The 19,899-nt window shown below is 35.2% G+C and overlaps 3 protein-coding genes across 4 annotated transcripts; 1 reads left to right on the forward strand and 2 right to left on the reverse strand.

Annotated features, from left to right (window-relative positions):
* The first annotated feature begins 230 nt into the window (after nt 1–230).
* On the forward strand, nt 231–5,741 carry LOC21406381 (protein SSUH2 homolog). Its single transcript, XM_024169180.1, has 7 exons — nt 231–459; nt 559–723; nt 1,395–1,467; nt 3,449–3,780; nt 4,062–4,203; nt 4,529–4,654; nt 4,897–5,741. Exons 1-7 carry the CDS (start codon nt 438–440, stop codon nt 5,279–5,281), a joined length of 1,245 nt encoding a protein of 414 aa, XP_024024948.1. The 5' UTR covers nt 231–437; the 3' UTR covers nt 5,282–5,741.
* A 6,519-nt stretch (nt 5,742–12,260) lies between these two features.
* Nucleotides 12,261–13,395, reverse strand: LOC112092611. The gene is made up of 2 exons (XM_024169189.1): nt 12,806–13,395; nt 12,261–12,382 (listed from the first exon to the last, which is right to left on the reverse strand). The coding sequence occupies exons 1-2, from the start codon at nt 13,295–13,297 to the stop codon at nt 12,272–12,274; spliced, it is 603 nt and encodes a 200-aa protein (XP_024024957.1). The 5' UTR covers nt 13,298–13,395; the 3' UTR covers nt 12,261–12,271.
* Nucleotides 13,396–14,047: 652 nt separating this feature from the next.
* Nucleotides 14,048–15,610, reverse strand: LOC21406382. 2 transcript variants are annotated; one of them, XM_024169185.1, is made up of 3 exons: nt 15,465–15,610; nt 14,939–15,110; nt 14,048–14,677 (listed from the first exon to the last, which is right to left on the reverse strand). In XM_024169185.1, the coding sequence occupies exons 1-3, from the start codon at nt 15,495–15,497 to the stop codon at nt 14,109–14,111; spliced, it is 774 nt and encodes a 257-aa protein (XP_024024953.1). In that variant the 5' UTR covers nt 15,498–15,610; the 3' UTR covers nt 14,048–14,108. The 2 variants fall into 2 exon arrangements, with proteins under 2 accessions (XP_024024953.1, XP_024024952.1); XM_024169184.1 differs by having other exon boundaries at nt 14,048–14,682; nt 14,935–15,110.
* Between the last annotated feature and the right edge of the window lie 4,289 nt (nt 15,611–19,899).

Genomic DNA, 19,899 nt, shown 5'->3' on the forward strand with positions numbered 1-19,899 from the left:
AAGCACGTGTTTACAACTAGCAGCTTCCACAAAAATAAGTTATGAAGACAGGACATCATTTATTTATTTATTTATTTTTATTTTTTTTTTTTGTCTTTTGGGTTGAATAAAATGAGATTAAAATTATTTTTAATTTATATATATTTTTTATAAAAAAAAATATTATAATAAATTATGAATCATAATTTAAATCATGATATGAATACTCTGACTAAACATCTCCCGAATGTCTTAACAAGGAGAGTTATTGGGGATAGTGTGGAACCAAATTCGTCAACAACGAGGCTGAATTGACCCAAATTTCCTTCATTGCTAAGCAAAATTAATTATTTTTTTTCCCCATATTATTAGTTGGCCCCCCCCCCCCCTCTCATACTCACCATCTTCTTCACAATCACATAACACAAACGAACAACAGCAACACAAAGGACGTTATTATGGAGGAGCCTCTTCTCTCAGGTATAGCTAGCTCAACTCTCACTTCCATTCCATTCCATGCCTTAATTCCTCTTTTCTTCTTCTGCGGCGGATTCTGAATTTGTTGATCGCCGATTGAAGGACAAAGCAGCGAATCTGGAGAGAAGGAAAGCGACGATAAATGGAGTTCCTATCAGTCCGTGGGAAGAAGACCTGGCTCTGTCTTCCCGACCTCTTCTGTCTCCGACGCCTACTCGCCTTCACTTCACGCCGCTTTGCTCTCTTCTCCGGAGCCCCACCGCAACGGTACCTGAATTTTCTGTTGTTTTTTCAATTCGGCGATTTCTGGTTTGATTGTATTTGGTTCTGTTGATTCTTGTATTATGTATTGGCATGGTTTCTGAGACATTGTTGATAAAAAGGAGTTTAGAAAAATTTGTTTTCCTTTTTTAAAAATCTATTTCTGCTTTGATTACTTGGCTTTGTGAATTCCTTTGTAGATGGGCGTAGTTGCCGAGGCAATGTTATAAAGAAGTGAACTTGATTCTCTGATTTTATTTTAGTTTTATTTTTTTTTTATTTTTTTTTTAGACAAACAAAAACATGTTTTTTTGACTTATCCTAGTAAAAATGTTTGGCTTAATTGAGGACATTTTCTTGCCAATCAAGCAAAAAGGAGTTGAGAAAAACTGTATTTTTCTTCCTTTTAAGCTATTTCTGCTTGGAAGTTCTGGAATTTATTTAGTGAGAAGACAAGTTTTGGAAAGCTAGAAGTTGATCCTTTTATAAAATTTTACAGTTTTTGTCGCTCTAAGACTGGTATTTGGCCTGCCTCCATTTTAACTGATGGGAAAATAATTTGGCTCAATCAAGAAAATTTTGCTTACCAAATGAACAGTCAGATCTTTTGTTTTCTATCAACTGGAAGTTGAGCGTAATGCATACATGAATAATGAGTTATGAATGACTTGTTGCAGAGCAAGCTATTGTCTATCAAGGTGTATATGGAGGAGATTATGGTGGTACTGGTACACCGAGCGAAGTTGGCAGGTAATGTAGTATACGATACATCTTTTATCAAGAATGGATTTTTATTTCGAACTGATCAGGTTCTAGTCTCACCCTAATATTTTTCCGTTTCTCTTTTAAGATTCGGGTCTTCTTTTACGTGTTTCTCTTTGGTTCCTTTTATCAAGATCAGACGAGATATTGAAAGATATTTAGTTAGTAAAATATATTTTAATTGAATGTAAATGACTTTGTCTGTACGGTTCATAGGTTTAAACTGAATGTTTAAACTGAAATTCAAATTTTTGTGGGAGAAAACATTGTAGCAAAAAAGTTTCAATTTTGGTTCAAATCTACGAAACAAACAGCACATATAATCCAGCCATGTGAAATTTCGGAGTAACAAACACAGCTCTTGCTTACTTTGGAGGCAAAGGCTTATCTTCATCAATTTGGAGAATCCTAAATTATTTTCAGTATAACAACCATATGTTTTACTTCCACTTCCATGTTTCTCTTCGGTTCCTTTTATCAAGACCAAACAAAATATTGAAAGATATTTAGTTAGTAAAATATATTTTAATTGAATGTAAATGACTTTAGACCCGTTTGGCATTGCTTTTAGAGGCTACTTTTAACTTTTTTAAATAAGCTGCAGCAGGTTGGGGTGTTTGTTAAATCTTGTTTTCGTCCAACAGCTTCTAAAAATTGTTGTCAAACAACAGAATTTGAGAAGCAGGTCAAGGGTTGCTTTTGCACAGCACCTTCTACTGCCATTATCCAAATTTACTAAGATAACCTTAATAATAAAATTAATTCTCAATGTACCTATTTTATTTTTTCATACTGAATTAAAAAATATATATTTTTAAAATAATTATTTAAAAATGAAAATCTTTAATAAGTATGCTATATTAAATTTCATTCAAATATTTTTAATAATTATCAAAATATTTAAAAATAACAATAATAAATATTAGTAGATGAATTATTTTTCTTCTTGAATAAAAGTAATTTATTTTTAAGAATTATTTTAACTAATAAAATTTGAAATATTTTTTAGATTATGAATATTGAACATAAAAATAGAAATAAAACTAACGATAAACATGTATGATAAAGTATGTCTACTTTCGTCCTTATACATTTCAACAGCAATTCCATACACAATTTACCAAACACTTAAATCTTTGCTCCTGGTACTCACATCAGCTTTGTAAAAATATTTACCAAACACCTATATGATTCTGGCCACAACAACTTATTACTAACAGCACAGCAACAGTAAAAATTGTCAACAGAATAACAATGCCAAACTGGCCCAAACTGTATGGTTCATGTGAAATTTTGGAGTAACAAACATAGCTCTTGCTTACTTTGGAGGAAAAAGCTTATCTTCATCAATTTGGAGAATCCTAAATTATTTTCAGTATAACAACCATATGTTTTACTGCCACTTCCATGGAAGCAGTATGCATGCATTTCACCAATTTTTTCATTGAGGCATTTGTATCACTTGAAAATGAGAATTTTTTTGTTTCTCATCCTGTTATATATTCCGGAACCTGTCAAGTATAAATGTATTTGTGTCAAATAGATAAAGCCTAAATTCCATTCAAACAATCATTCTGATAGAGCAAGGCAGGAAGCAAGTAGAGCTTTTTACTACCAAAAGGATACTTGTACATGCTAGAAAATTGCAAACTGTTAGGATTTTTTCATGGAATAGGTTAGTTAGCTTTTCTAGTAAATAAGATGGTTAGGACTATGATATCTAAAGACACAAAGTGGCATAAAGCAGTTTATGAAGAGATCTAGAACAGGTATTTGTTGCTGTTGTTGGATCATTCAACTCTAAATCAATGTGTGCCACAGAAGTCTTTGTTTGGTCATGATTATGGCTCTCCCTCTATAAGCTATGTTTCTTTTTTTGTCTAACTCAGGAATCAAGTTTCCAATTTAACGTTCAACAGTTCTGTGAGAACTGGATCCTTCTTTCTCCTAACAGAAAGATTGTGTGTAGGCAAATTTTAGACGAGGTGGAGATACGAGAGTTGCTCATTGATCATGTTGGGCATCGCTGCTGTTGGGGAAGTCGTCCAGCTCGGACGTGGAACATTCACACAGTGGAAGATTGCAATGTCTATGTTGGAACTCTAGATACTTTCATAGAGGAAAGGGACACTATAAAAGAAACAAAACCATACCTTGGTGGCAATATTGATGGAAAAGACAAGGGACCTGAACTTGGAATCTGGGAACTGGATCTAAGATCTCAGTTCCCTGTTTTATTTGTACCTTATCAGGAATCAAGAGCTAAAATTCCTCATTCTGAAATTATTGAGAAATGCTCAGGTGAGATTCTGGGAATCAATATTTATGGGTGGCGATGGCCGATGAGTGAAGCAGGGCCTTTCTTTTTCTTTTATAAATTGGGATCAAATGGGATAGATTAAAGAACTATTGGTTCCTAGAATTGGTATTCTTTCGACTACTGTGGTTACTTTAAGTAATGTGTTTAAGCATGGAATATGTTATGTTAGTACTTTGAAGTCAGTAAAGTCCCTGTAATTTATATAAATGCACCGTTCTTGTTGCGTTCTAGTCTAACATAAATGTGAAAAAAAAAACTGTAGGTTGCGCTGGACGGGGAGGAATTGTGTGCAGTACATGCAATGTGAATCAAGAACCTGGATTCCATAAGGAAAACCAGATGATTCAGTGCCCTACTTGTTATGGAAGGGGATTAATTGCTCATAGAGACGGTTCAGATACAACGTATGTAACACATTCTGAACTACTACATTTTATAAGTTCCTATCCCTTCTTTTCCAACATAAGAATTTCCGAACCACCTTTGAACACTCAAAACTTGATCTCTTTTGAACTCCAGATGATTTTAATTGAAAACTGATATTGACTGCTAAACACTATATGTAGTCAGAAATCAGATGTAACTTGTAATAGACTAACCGTTGATGTTAGAATGGGATAGCTACCACTCTAATTTAATAGATACTTGTGGGTGCTTTTAAAGTCATTTTCTTTTTTCTTTTACATTTTTTGGCTGAAATTGAAAGAATCAGGTTCCTTGTCCGTGCAGATGCGTGAAATGTGATGCTAAGGGGAGCATTCCTTGTGCAGCTTGTGGATCCCGCGGTCTTATTAAATGCGAGACATGTCGTGGGAGCGGGTCTCTTGTTACTCGTAGTATTTGCATTGTTAAATGGTATGTATTTATGACCTTATGTCGTGCCTATAAATGTGAGCATGCTCTTGCTGTCTTTCTTTTGCGCCAACCACGCCCTTGATACCTAATTATACATGTTTCTGATACTTTTAAGCGACTTTGAAGGACCAGTTAACTTATTATCCTTGGCTTGTGGGCAATTACTAAATTGTTTTCATGTACTCCAACCTTCTCATTTCTACTCTGGGTCCACCAAAATAAACTGATCCATTGTCTCACAGGAAGACGGTATCAACCCGGAAGGTCAGTGGAACCAGCGGAGCAGCATCAGTTCCTGATGAAGTTTTCCATAGAGCCAAAGGTGTCCAGTTATGCAACACTCAGGCATACCAGTGCACTCCAGCCTTCTTTGCAGACTCTTTCTTCCTCAACAAATTTTCTTCTGAAGTTATTGCAGACAGAGCCTCTGTCCCTCCCAGTGCAAGGGTCATATGCGAGAGGCATACCATCTCTGTTGTGCCGGTGATACGAGTTACCATGGCTCACCGTGGCCGATCCTTCAGTTTTTATATAATCGGAAATGACAGAGAGGTATACTTAAAGGACTACTATCCCTCAAGATTTTGCTGGGGTCTATGTCCTTGCTTAGAATGGTTGAAGTTTTAATTTGGCAGATTCTATCTGCAAGACTCAAGGGCTCACTTTTCCGTGCTATCAATGTTCATAGTTCTGGTCTGGGCCTGCTTTGTGAGAGTACCAAGCTATTTATTGGTTGAAGTTATTGCGTTGTTTATTTATGTCCATAGGATGATATATGTGAAGGTTAATAAGAGAAGTGAAACTATTATTGCTTGATAAGTTTCTGTATCTAATAGTGCTTTTATCTTGAGTTTTCCCTTGTAATATCTTATTGAATATTTTGGCCTTCTGACACGTTTGTGAATATTTGTGAGTGCAATTCCATTTGTCCAATATAGTTACAGATCAACACGTGAAGTTTCAGGATTGTATGCCCCTTGTAAAGAGTATTGGAACTGTAAAGAGTATTGGAACTATCACTAGCTTTGCCTTTTCGCTTTTTTGTTTGTATACTATAATGTATGCATGTTTTACTCTTCATTTGTCATTTTACATATTTCTACCATAAAAATGAGTCATTTTATATATTTGTTACGTTTACTATTGTAGATTCCTTTTCTCCCATTTGTTTTTACAAAAGAGTGTACCTTATTCAATATGGTCGATTTGATCGAGTGAAAAACTCTTATGTAACTTTTTTTAAGTAATTTTGCTAAAAATTTTGCTATCCTTGAAGGGCACTCTTTACTATTTTTCTCCAAAACTTTTCGTGATTGATAACTTTCACATTAGTAGAGGCTCAGGTCGAAAATAAAGGCGAGAATTTTTTTTTTTTTTTTTTTTTTTTAAGGGGAGATTGATAGTTGGACAAATATTCACTTTTTTAATGATTACTCTTTTTTAAAAAAAAAATATTGCATATTGAGTTTATTAAGAAAAATAACCCTACATTTTGGATGTTCTTAATATTTTATCTTTAATTTTCAAATTCATGTCAAATTTTGCCTTTTTCAAGGCTTTAACCTCTAAATTGACACCTTAAATGGTCTTATAACAAAAAATCAATCAAGCGTAACATTTAAGAACAAAGAAAAAAAATCAATTTAAACATAAGCTGGAAAGATAAATTCATAAATATCAAGCTAAGCCGCGAAGGGTAAATTTACCAATTAGTAATTTATTGCAGGTTTATAAGCTGGAAAGGGTAAATTCATCAATTTAAAGATACAAATAAATCAGTTATTGATCTAAAAAAGATACGAATCTGACATGAACTTAAATTTTGAATGTACAATTTTGAGAGCATTCAAAATTGAGGATTACTAACTCAAAATACATGGTATAAAATCGCCAATATCCCTTCTTTTACACTCAGGAAGACTGAATAATGCCAACGCAAAAGAGAGCGCATAATGAAATAAAATTTAAAAAAGAAAAAAAGAAAAAAAAAAGACTTTCTTCAGGAATGAGAACCCTTAACAAGTGCGAGAGAACTAAAATAATTCCACAAACACAGATTTTTACCACCACAGACAGAGATAGAAAGAAAGAGAAATCTTAAAAGAGATAGACCGCTCTCAATCGGTGGAGTCCCAGGCGGATCCTCTGAGAGTGTTAAAAACTCCGCAAGTTTAGAGGCACTAATCATAGTAGAGCTGAGAATACGGTGGAATGATTTTTCATAGTAATAATCTTTTATACCGCTTGTACTGATTATATGCCGGATAGGCGCCCCGACCCCAAGCCAGTGTCTATCTTCATGAAATGACAGCCTTTTATCTCGGTGAACAATGTTCCACTGATTAGGTGGGACAGAATTCAAACTTGCAGTCTTTAGGTCATGATGAGTCGGCAATCGACCATGTAAGCATTGTGAAGTACATTAAATAACTGCATTATCTATTAGTTAATACTTACCAAGACAGTTGAATTGTAAATTTGCTCTTTTCCCTGCATTTCTATCACGAATGCAACTAATCGAATAGAACCGGGAAAATTTACCAAATGCCACCATTTCTCCATCCCATTACACTGATAAAGCTAAAGCAGCATCTGATTGTCCTTTGAGATTGATCCAATAATTGTAGCATTACTTCCATTTTCGGCTCTTAAGTGCTTAATATGACAAGTCAAGATCAGCCAAGCAGACACCTTTCTTTTCCAGGGATTAAATAATTTTTAAAAAAAAGCAGAAGAAGGGGAAAAAAGGTGCAAAGTAACACTATAACTATTAACTAAGCACAACATTTATTGTTCATAGCAAAAAAGCTCAACTTTTACTGTTTAGGGGGGAAAAAAAGAAATGACAACAAAGCAAATTATTTGGTCATGTTTGCAACTATCTAGATAATACAGTTTTGATAGGACAGTTGCAAACATGACCAAATAACTGTCTCGTTTCTCTCCAATTGTTGGAATGTTTATGTAGACAAGGAAACAAATTATATGGTCCACCTACGTCCACATATCAACAAGGGATGCACTAACTTTTGCAAACATAGCGTACTTACAAACTCATGCCCCCTGAAACCCACCAAAAGAGCTCGCTGATGCCGGCTTCCAAATCCAACTCTCCGTCCAGACCCAAAATGACGTTGCTCCGGGAACGACTGCCACTGAAGAACTTTCCAAAACTCCAAAACGACAGCGCTCGCGATAACAGTGTAATGGGACGTGCTTCTCGGGTTCATAATGCAGAGGACGACCTCAGATAAATTAGAAAATTAATCCCTTGATTGAAGCAAAAGACGTTAGACGTTAGCAAGAAATCATTGAAATACGTCCTCAATCCCCCGAGCAAGAGAGGTAAAGAGCAAAACAAAAAGGCACAAATAAAGCAGATTCAAAAGGCAGTGAAAAATAGAACCTAATTAACTGAGAAATACAATGAAACCAAACATTACCTCGAGAAAGTCGTACACTATACTGATGAGAATATAGTAGCAGCACCAAAGGAACTATTGTAGGTACCAGTTGGGCCAATTACAAGGGCAAGGATCAAGAGATTTAAAGAAACACTCAATGGGTTGATTCAAGAACTTTGGACTGATTCTAAAAAGGTGAAGTCCAAGATGCGTCCAAATGATGATCAAGTCGTAGTCAATGTCATCAAGGCAATTGAAGGGACTGCATAGAAGTCTTGGACGTGCAATTGAAGGGGCTGAATAGAGTCTTGGACGTGGCACATGCATACATGTTGATTTCTTATTTTCAGCATTCCAAATAAGGAACAGATTACATTCTAATAAATGGCAAATAACTTGCCTATTTTCCAAGACAGCTAATAACCATTTAAAGTCTTTATTTACTTCCCTGATTATAGGCCATTTAATTTCCTGATTGTTAGGCATTAATTACCATAAGATTGTTTCCTTTTTTTTTTTCTTTAATGTTTATGGGCGTGAAAGGCTAGCCGCCTTTATATTTTTGTTTCAACCTATTTATATAGGCGTGTATGCCCCCAAGAAAGACAACTTTTTATGAATGAAATAATATTATTGAGAGTTTTTTCTCGTTAGTTCTTCAAACAACTATTCTGTGGACTTATCAATGCTTCCTTTGGCGTTCAATTTAAACTTATCACTCACAAATTCTTCTTTTTTTTCTTGAGTGTGGCATCTATCCTAATTCTTATACTTTTGATTCTTATCTCTTTAATAGATAACGGGTCAAGGTCTTTGTTTCGTTTTCTATGTTGAGAATCTGAGGCCCCGTTTATTTCACCGGTTCGAGTTTAGAATTCAAGTTTTGCTACAGTAAAAAACTCTCGGAAATAGCCACATTTAACTTTTTTACTACAGTAAAAAACTCTAACATAAAGTCGCATCTCAACTCTAATCAGCGAACTAAACGAATCCTAAGTTAGAACGATCCTTTCTTTGTGAGGTTCATATCATATATGCATTGAAATATAACAATTTTGAGAAGAATAATCAATGTTGCTTATTTTATTAAAGAGTACACGTGAATATATATAGGAAGTAAGGAAAGTTACTGATAAATCATAAACTAAGAAACTAATTATCCCTTCTAAATGATAAGATAAACTAATAAGATAAGCTATAAGATTTGAATATTAATTCAAAGCTCTTATTAGATAGCATTCCTAATAATTATCCTTAATAAATAGAAGATAAAATCTATCATAATCGATGCCCCTCTTCAAGTTGGTGCATAGATGTTCAACATGCCCAACTTGCTTGTGAGAAACTCGAAGTTCGGTCTGAAGAGTCCCTTGGTAAGAATATCAGCTATTTGTTGCCTTGAAGGAACAAATGGCATACAGATAGTTCCAACTTCTAGCTTCTCCTTTATAAAATGACGATCGATCACAACATGCTTGGTTCGATCATGCTGCACAGGATTGTGAGCAATACTAATTGCAGCTTTGTTGTCGCAATACAACTTCATTGGCATCTCAACTGGTCTTCTAAGTTCGTCAAGAATCCGCTTGACCCACAATAGCTCACATACTCCATGTGCCATGGCTCGGTATTCGGCTTCTGCGCTACTCCGGGCAACTACATTCTGCTTTTTGCTCCTCCATGTAACCAAATTGCCCCATACAAAAGTGCAACAATCGGATGTAGACCTTCTATCTGTAATGGAACCTGCCCAGTCTGCATCAGTGTAAACCTCAATAGTCTTTTCTTCGCCTTTCTTAAACAACAATCCTTTTCTCAGTGTACCTTTAAGGTATCTTAAAATTCGATATACTCCTTCAAAATGCTCTTTACAAGGAGAGTGTATAAATTGACTCACAACACTTACTGCAAAGGCTATGTCAGGTCGGGTGTGGGATAAATAAAACAGCTTTCGCACTAACTTCAGGTACCAAGTTGTGTCAACCGGTGCTCCATCCTTGCAATCACCTAATTTTTGGTTCGGATCTATGGGAGTATCTGCAGGCTTGCATTCGCTCATCCCAGTCTCTTTGAGAAGATCTAGCACATATTTTCTTTGCGAGACAGCAATCCCTTTTCTTGATCTTGCAACCTCCATTCCTAGAAAGTATTTCAGGGTTCCCAAGTCTTTGATCTCAAATTCTGAGGCTAATCTTCTCTTTAACTGCTCTATCTCTGTGACATCATTATTAGTGAGAATAATATCATCTACATACACTATTAAGACCGCCACTTTACCATCCTTGGAGTGTTTCATGAACATAGTGTGATCACTCTGAGCTTGGCCATATCCCTAATTTTTCACTGAATGGGTAAATTTTTCAAACCAGGTCCTCGGAGATTGCTTGAGCCCATATAAGGACTTTTTTAGTTTGCAAACTTTGGAGTCAAACTTCTCTTCAAACCTAGGTGGAGAGGCCATGTACACTTCTTCCTCCAAGTCTACATTCAGGTACGCATTCTTTACATCTAACTGTTGAAGAGGCCAATCAAGGTTTGCTGCAATTGAGAGAAGTACTCTCACTGTATTTAATTTGGCTACTGGGGCAAAGGTCTCAAGATAGCCAATGCCATAGGTTTGTGTAAAACCTTTGGCCACCAAGCGAGCCTTGTATCATTCAAGAGTTCCATCCGAGTTATATTTGACTGTAAAGACCCACTTGCAGCCCACAATCCTTTTTCCTCGTGGCAGATCCGTCACTTCCCATGTTTGATTCTTCTCTAGGGCCCTCATCTCCTCATAGACAGCCTTCCTCCACTCGGGAACCTATAAAGCTTCCCGTACACTTTTTAGAATTTCCACAGAAGAAAGTTGTGAAGTAAAGGCTAAGAAATTAGGAGACAACTTTTCATAGAAAATATAGTTAGACATGGGGTGCCTAGTGCAAGAACGAATGCCCTTCCGGGCAGCAATAGGGACATCAAGATCATTACGGATTAGATTGAACTTTTGGGACGAACTCAGTTTGATTGTTACCTGGAATTTCGGACTGTTTAGGTTCCTCCCTTGGTTCGGATTCATGGTTGTGTAAAGAGATAGGACCTTTTTCCTTTGAAGATTTTCTCCTTGAAAAGGTCAGTATATTGGTACCTGTTTTGGTCCCATTCTTTTCACCAGTGAGATTTAATTTGGGTGATGGCACTAAGGATGTCCGGTCCGAAATATTTTCAGCCCTTGTTTCATGTACAACCTAGTCTTGGTCAGAAAATTCTGGTACAAATTCGGATTCTAAAGTCTGATTTTCCTCATCCGGATTTGTACCAGATTTTGTAACAGTGGTTTCTAAATTCAAGTTTGAATCCGGGTTTATTTGAAAAACATCAAGAGTATCATCATCCTCCTCTTCCCTTTTCTCCCCTCCTGAAGATGGTATTCAAAGAAAGATTTATATTCAAAAAAGGTTACATCCATGGTGATAAACATTTTTTTGGAAATAGGATCATAGCATTTATATCCTTTTTGAGTCAGGGCATATCCCACAAAGACACATTTTCTAGCTCTAAGATCAAGTTTCCCTCGATTATGCTCATGATTATGTGTAATACATCCAAAGATTTTCAAAGGGAGTGTAGAGGTAAGTCTGGATGTAGGGTAATTAGTTTCGAAAATATTTAATGGTGTTTGAAAACGTAGAACCCTAGAAGGCATCTGATTTATTAAATAAGTGACTGTTAAAATGGCTTCCCCCCAAAGATACTTAGGGACATTATTTTTAAATAGTACGGCCCTTGCAACTTCTAAAAGGTGTTGGTTTTTTCGTTCAACCACACCATTCTGTTGAGGAGTATCATTACAAGAACTCTGATGAACAATACATTTTTTCAAGAAAAAAGATCCTAAAATTTTATTGAAATATTCTTTCCCATTATCCGTTTGTAAAATTTGAATCTTTATTTGAAATTGAGTTAAAACCATGGAATAAAAATTTTTAAACACATTTTCAACTTCAAATTTATCTCTCAACAAATATACCCAGCTTACTCTAGTGTAAAATTTGAATCTTTGTTTGAAATTGAGAGTTGATAGGGTTGTAAGGGAAAAGTAGAACGATGATGCTTAGCCAATTCACATACTTCACATTGAAACAAAGATGAATTTTTATTTCTAAACAAAACTGGAAATAATTTTTTAAATAATAAAAATTTGGATGATCTAGTTTATAGTGCCATAACATTATTTCTTCATCACTAGTAATAGAGACAGTTCCATAACATGTACTTTGTACTGGCCTTTTTGAACTTGGTCCATTTTCAAAGAAATAAAGTCCTCCAATTTCTCTAGTTCCTGAAACTCACAATAAGATTGAAAGAAGTTAACTTGACACTTAAGGTTACTAGTTATTTTACTAATGGACAATAAGTTGCATGAGAGAATATGAACATGAAGAACATTTTGGAGGATAAGAGAATGAGAGATAACAATTGAACATGTTCCAGCTATTACTGACAATGACCCATCTGCAATTTTAATTTTCTTATTGCCTGCACAAGGGTTATACGATGAAAATAATTTTGAAGAACCGGTCATATGATCGGTTGCACCTGAGTCAATAATCCATGAATGAGATGGATTAAATTTTTCACAAGAAAAGGCTACGGTAAGATAGTTACCCTTTTGAGCCAAAGAGCAAGAAGAGTTTACTGAAAACTGTGGAGATTAAAATAGCTTATACAGGTGGTTTAGTTGTTCCTTGGTGAAGGGAGATACCTCTAAGGTGATTTGCTGCCCTTGAGAGTCTTCATTCACGGTTTGTAAGGCTCTATTTTCTCCTTTGTTTCTCCTCTTTTGACTCTGAGGTGGTTTCCCATGGAGTTTCCAAGCAAGTCTCTTTGGTATGCCACATTTTTTGCAACGGTCACACCAGGGCTTCCTCTTCTTTTCTCCATCTGAGTCACTTCCTTTTGACACTAAAGCCAAACTCTCAACCTCGGGACTATTTTTAGGTTCAAAAGTCTTCAGCATTACTTTGCGCCTAGTTTCCTCTCTTCTTACTTCAGAGAAAACTTCCCTGATGGAAGGCAGTGGTTTCCTTCCTAGGATTCGGCCTCGTACCTCATCTAATTCCTGATTAAGACCTGCAAGAAACACATATACTCGATCATTCTTCTCTCTTTTCTTATGGCGAACACTGTCAGTTGGACAGTCCCATTCAATCTTCATAGCAAAGATCCAATTCCTGCCAAAGTGACACAATGTCATTATAATGAGATGTAACACCACAGTCTCCTTGTCTGGACTTCTAAAGCTTCGTTTTTAATTCAAAAATTTGGGATGAATTTTCCACATCCGAATATATGTCACGGACTACTTTCCAGACGTCTTTGGTTGTGGGTAGGAATAGATGTGGCATTCCAATGGCTGGTTCCATGGAATTGATGAGCCACGCAATCATCAAGGAGTTCTTTGACCTCCATGTTTTCAGGTTCGGATCCCCTTGCTTCACTTCACCGGTTAAATAGCCAAGTTTTCCTCTGCCGTCAATGGCCAGTTTAACAGACTGAACCCACTCTAAATAATTACTGCCGTTCATGGACAGTCAATTGGAGGGAAAAGTTTAAAGATAGGTGCTCTACTTTGCTGGCTGATACTGTGGATTCCAATTGGGTCCTTTTAGAGGATGAGTCACCGCCGGAGGAGGTATTCCTTCCAGTCATCGCTATTTTGTAATCCATAGGGAGGTTTAGGTTTTGAACCTGGTTCTGATACCATAACAGTTTTGAGAAGAATAATCAATGTTATTTATTTTATTAAAGAGTACACGTGAGAAGAATAATCAATGTTATTTATTTTATTAAAGAGTACACGTGAATATATATAGGAAGTAAGGAAAGCTACTGATAAGCCATAAACTAGGAAACTAATTTCCCTTCTAAAGGATAAGATAAACTAATAAGATAAGCTATAAGATTTGAATATTAATTTAAATCTCTTATTAAAAGATAAGACTCCTAATAATTATTCCTAATAAATAGAAGATAAAATCTATCATAATCGACAAAATATAAAAACTTCACAAGTCAATAGGTGAAGCGTGGTGGATACAGATTAGCCATTGACCATCAATCCTCTCAAACACGTTTGTCACAAACTGTCCCCCCCAACTGCTACCCTTTGTCTTAACCAATTCCACACAGGTAACATATCCTACATCCCCTCTAACATGAACTTTAACATCTTTTAGTTCAATATCAAGAGGAAATTCGTAGTTTGCCCAAACATACTCCCAGCTAGTGATAACATCGTCATAACCAGTTATTCCCCTCGCTCCAGGATGCACGCAACAAACCTCATTACCTTTCGCCCAAAGGGTTTGCATTGTAGCAAGATCGCCGATCCTGAACACGTTGTAAAATCGAGCGTTTGCTGCCAATAGAGAAGTTTTTCTGTCCTCCTTGAGAAGTTTGAGGCTATCCCTAATTTGTGCTGCTTTGGCGTAATTCTCCTCTGCAATGGCAGTATGCAGGTCCCGCTCCAAAGTTTCTGCATAATAAATTATGCTTTCACCAGTTAAGCTACCTTCTAAGTCCTCGCCTTTTGCTCGACATCGTCCCGATGATCGTGAAGTATGAATGAAGGTTGCTGCACTGAAGAATATATAATTAGAAGTGTTCAAAACTGGAATATCAAACGAAAATTGGGGAAAGTGAGGAAGGGGAAAAAAATGAACAATAAAATTGAGGGTCGGAAGACTCGAGGCTATGACTTATGATTAACATCATACTGAGCAGAAATTATGCTAAAAGTTTGAAAGCAGAGACAGCATAGATATATACATATAGACATATATATATAATTAAAAAAAATGGGAGAAGCATGGAATGGCAAGAAAAAAAGACTTGCTGCATCTTCCAGTGTGCATGTTTAGTTGACAATGCCAAGGCAAAAGCTGGGTCTTATGTCGTTTGCCATAATTGGGTTGTTTAACAGAATATGAAGAAAGACAAAGTGTTGAACATAAACTCCGAATGCCTAAACACGGCAGGCCGGTCAGCGCCATGGGAGAGACACTTCCCTGGGAATAAATGTCAAAAGTCATACCAATAAATTAAAAGTTGAAAAAAGATAAAAAAAAGGCAAATTTATTCATGTGGTAGATCTTAAATTTGTATTCATCTTGCAATTTACTATTAGTTTAGAAAATCTTTAACCCAATAAAGGGAAAGTTTATCCAACTCTGGCAATCATAAATTAATAGGTGGAATTATGATAACAATATCCTCATTAAAAGCCAAAAACAACAAAAACAAAAACAAAAATACATGCATTTACAACAAGTAAACGACATTTTGAGCTTGATTTGGATTTCAAACACAATCAGAGACCCATAAAGGAAATAAATGAGCACAAAAAGAAAAGCAGAACTCACATTACAACAGAAGCTAGACCCAAGAAGCGCCATGCGCAAAAGGGCGGTGATAAAGCAGCTCAGATTTAGACGACAAGAATCCGTATTATTTTGAAGTGTTAGGGTTCGGATTAGGGCTTTGAGGAAGGAGCTCCTGAAGAGACTCTCTGTGCTTATCTTCTGCAGAAATTATGATGAAAAAGGCATAGTTGGGGACGGGCTTGTCTATGTTCGGTAAACGTGGGCTTACATTTTCGGCCCATATTGCGGGCTTTCTAGAAGAAAGGTTGGGCCCGTTTGGATAGGAAAGAAGACAACCTTAGAGTTCGTAGTTTTTTTTTATTCTTAATTACAGCTTAGTCTTAATTAATATTCTTTTTAATCAAATAATTATATTAGTTAAAGATATTAATAAAAAATAAAATATAAAAATTCAAATTTATGCACTCTAAAATAAGTGCAACAACATTCTCTTTTAATCTTAACAAATAATAAAGTTCAAATATAGTAAAATTTTTAAAATATTACAAGAATAATCAAATTTGATATCATTAAAATAATTATTATAGCATTATATAGTATAAAATGTGACATTATTATGATAATTACTATATCATTTCCATCCATAATACTCAAGGGCTCCACTTCTATGTGCTATCCATGTTTATAGTTACTGACTTGCTTTGTGAGAATACCAAACTATTGGTTTGAAGTTATTGAGCTGTTAATTTGTGTTCATAGGGTGATATTTGTGAAGTTTACTTGATAAGAGAGGGGGAACTCTTATTGCTTCATAAGTTTCTGACTTTTCTGTGCTAATATTGGGTTTATCTTTTTGCAGATCTACAAAGAAAGAGAGGAAGAGAGATTGTGTAGTTGTGTTTTTTTTTTTTTTTTTCCTTTTTAAATTATGCAATCTGTTGAAATTTTATTAAGTTTTTGTGCTTTTGTTTTCCAGATTGTGGATTGCTGGATTTGTTTTATGATTTTTTTAGGTTTTTCTTTATCATTTAAGTGACCTTGGTACTGGTGTTTTCCGGTGGATACCAACTGGTATAATGGCTGGATACAAGCCAGTATTTAGGTCGGATATTAGTATCGTGGTGCCGTCAGGAATTGACAGTTTTTTGTCGGTATCGTCTTGGATACCCACCGGTATCATTGACGAATACGGGTATCTAGGTGGATACTGGAGGTTACCGATTGGTCGCCGGCCGGTATCACAGCGGTCACCGGTTACCGATAGTTGTCCGTTGATTACTACCACCAATACTGGCAGTTGTCTGTCGGATACCAGCAAGTATCTTGGTTGGATACTGGTATCGTGGTCAGATACCAAACAATATCCTAAGGGTATATTTGGTCTTCTAAATATAATATGATGATGTGGTTGTGGTATTCTCTGCAATAATTTATGTCTCCTGGCATATGTCAATCTAAGCCTAAAACTTGTGTCAATTCCCTTTAAAGCCCCTTTTTAAATTGTGCTAAATAGGTTTTTTGACCTAATGGACTAACCACATTACTTACAAGAGAGGCAGTTCATGAGCTTCAAACTAGTTAAAAAAATGAGTATTCATCACTTTATAGCCCGACATTTAACATACATGTGTTAATTAATTCACATTAATACAATTATCTATAACATGATTTAATCTATAATATAGTAAATTATTATGATTATGAGTCCATATAAAAATATTCCAATAATCTCGACAATACCAAAGCTAACAATCCCTATATCAAAATTACACATGTTCAATGTAATGGCATGGTTTTAGGTGCTTACCATATATCACAACCAGTTTCATAACTCAAACTTATGACGTGGTTATATAGACAAAAATACCAAAAATTGATAGGCGGATAAATTAGAAAAATATTTGGGACACCATTGATGCTAAACACAATTTATTAATAGAAAATGAGCCTCATCTTATGAGATCTACCTTTTATTAGTATGAGTGTTTAGTACTATCGATACTTTATAATATTGTTCGACGAATTAGGAAAAGACATTTTGTGTCCTTACAAGGGTTTATCTTTATAGACCAAAGAGGTGGGCCTCACATAGTGAGACTCACGTGGACCCTATAAATGAGGCTCATTTTTGTGTTTATAGGGATAAATTCTCATGAGACACGTAAGGGTGCTCAATGAACCTATTCGTTTACACCCAAAAACTCAAAAAAGGGCCACTTAAGTAAAGAACTTGGCCCGAGTCTGTGTTTGGCAGGGAACTCGAGTGAAGACTCAAGTTTATACTTGCCCCCTTTCGGGTTCAGTTGCAATTGTTGACAAAAATTACATTCTCTTATTTTAATAACAAATTCTAAACAAAAATAATTACATCATATTCAATTTTTACTATTCATAACTCAAATTTTGATATACCAAACACATATTCAAATTAGATTCTCAATTCAAATCTTAATTTAAAAGTACACATTTAAATACAAATTCAAGTTATAATTTTAATTTAAACTCAACTTTTAACTCAAATTAAGATCTGAACTTAAGTTACCCTAACTCAAATTATAAAAAAAAAAAAAAAAAAAAAAACACCCTAAGCTGCCCGTGTGTCAACCAAAAACAGGTCTGGTTTACCCTTGTTCTGAGTCGTCTGACTTATGTGAATGACGTTTGATGTTTGTTTGAATTGTTCGGCCACAGAACCAATTCAAAGTAGCTTGAAACCACAAGGAGTAAGGTACCGTACAAATATACACATTGGACAAGCAAGCAAAGTTGTCAACATGAAGAATAAACGTGGTCTCCACGCGGTTTAGGCGCATTTCCGAGTTCCGACACAAATTAAAAGGAGATCTTACGTTAAAATTAAAGAAGAAAGTGGCCTGAAACGACAGTAATCTCCGGCTGAACCAGCCTGCCAATTGTTGCTTTTCTTAGCAATTAATATTCCATATACAGCTTAAACATGACGTTTCCATTAGAATAATTCGTGATTTTGTTTTTTATATTTATGCCAAAACATGCTGGTGGGACGGCGAGGCCCTCCTTTTCCCTGACCAAAACTGACACCATGATCCACAATATTTTCCAACCTCTTTTTTTTCTTTTTTCTTTTTTTGCTTTTTTTTTTTTTTTGACAAATGACTTCGGTTTGTAACAAGTGCATGAACCTTGCTAAAATATATCACTTTTCTGTCTCTCTTTTGATGACATTGAACAAATAACAGGCAGATTTTTCCAAGAGTACCTAAAAGAAAAATATGGCAGCGATTAGTGAATGTTTAAGTCGTCTGACTCTAAAAATTTGCATATATACAGTTTGATTTTAACATCTGTGAAGGCTTGTGTAGTAATTTGCTAGAATACGAATTCTAGAAAATAAATAACAAAATAGAACAAAAAAAAACAAAAATGTTTTACGCAGTTTGGTAATTCGCCTACGTTCACGGATCAAATATTTTATTCATTCTTGATGATTTATAATAAGTATTTACTTAGGTATAAATAGAAATAATTCACCAAATATACAGACTATCATTGACTGATAATTTTCCCCAATTTGATAAGTTTCTTATATTGAGGCTTTTGTAAAAATGACTCAATAGGAAAGTTTTATTAAACACCGTTCATTTCATCAATTCGAGTTTAGAATTTGAGTTTTGTTATAGTAAAAAACTTTCAGAAATAATCACATTTAATTTTTTTACTACAATAAAAAGCTCTCACATAAAGTCACATCTCAACTCGAATTAAAAACTTGAATCAACGAACTAAACGGGTCCTAATAAAATTACTTTTTAAAAATTTTTATTTCTAAAATAACTACAGATCGACCACTTTTCACAAAAAACAACCACCCAGTTGTTTTTCATAAAAAATAAAGAAAGTCATGTTGCCAATATCACGTTGTTGGATTGTCATTCTAGCAAATTTCTCTCTTAAATTTCCTTAATTACACTGAATGACAATTAATAGACAAATCATCAAATAATTATAAATCAATCAAAATAATTAACAAATATCAATACTCCTCCTCAAGTTAGTGCATACCAACTTACCTTCAAACTTTTAAGAACAACTTTAGAAATATCACACGCTAGACTCAAGTTTGCATGAGTTTCACAGTAGATTGATTTCCAGAAGCTTCACATGCCATACTCCAATTCAAATGAGCTTCACAGCACAGGCTTCAATTTCAGAACATTCACATGCCAGGCTCAAATAAACGTGAGCTTCACAGCACAGGCTTTAATAAAAAAAAAATTTCTTTTGTTTTTTTTTTTTTTGCCTCTTCAATAGGCAATACAATTGAATACTTCTTCACTCTCTTTTTTTTCAATTCAATAAAAAGATATATCCATAGAACCAAACTTCAACTTTAAAACAACACTTTTCTAGAGATGGGGCTGGCGACAGGAAGGACGGCGAAAGGAATGACAGTGCTAGTCTCTGGCAAACAATCATGGCGAGCAAGCAGATTGTG

This window comes from Morus notabilis, unplaced genomic scaffold (genome assembly GCF_000414095.1).
Source record: "Morus notabilis unplaced genomic scaffold, ASM41409v2 Scaffold5, whole genome shotgun sequence".
Taxonomy (NCBI): domain Eukaryota; kingdom Viridiplantae; phylum Streptophyta; class Magnoliopsida; order Rosales; family Moraceae; genus Morus; species Morus notabilis.

What these genes read in the sequence shown, in the direction of transcription:
- LOC21406381 (XM_024169180.1), top strand. Translation starts at nt 438, where the DNA reads ATGGAGGAGCCTCTTCTCTCAG. An exon ending in ACACCGAGCGAAGTTGGCAG is followed by an intron (nt 1,468 to 3,448) that starts GTAATGTAGTAT and finishes GATTGTGTGTAG; the next exon opens with GCAAATTTTAGACGAGGTGG. An exon ending in AGAGACGGTTCAGATACAAC is followed by an intron (nt 4,204 to 4,528) that starts GTATGTAACACA and finishes TTGTCCGTGCAG; the next exon opens with ATGCGTGAAATGTGATGCTA.
- LOC112092611 (XM_024169189.1), bottom strand. Translation starts at nt 13,297, where the DNA reads ATGACATTGTGTCACTTTGGCAGGAATTGGATCTTTGCTATGAAGATT. An exon ending in GGCAGCAAATCACCTTAGAG is followed by an intron (nt 12,383 to 12,805) that starts GTATCTCCCTTC and finishes TGTGAGTTTCAG; the next exon opens with GAACTAGAGAAATTGGAGGA.
- LOC21406382 (XM_024169184.1), bottom strand. Translation starts at nt 15,497, where the DNA reads ATGGCGCTTCTTGGGTCTAGCTTCTGTTGTAAT. An exon ending in GGTCTAGCTTCTGTTGTAAT is followed by an intron (nt 15,111 to 15,464) that starts GTGAGTTCTGCT and finishes ATTTATTCCCAG; the next exon opens with GGAAGTGTCTCTCCCATGGC. An exon ending in CACACTGGAAGATGCAGCAA is followed by an intron (nt 14,683 to 14,934) that starts GTCTTTTTTTCT and finishes TATATTCTTCAG; the next exon opens with TGCAGCAACCTTCATTCATA.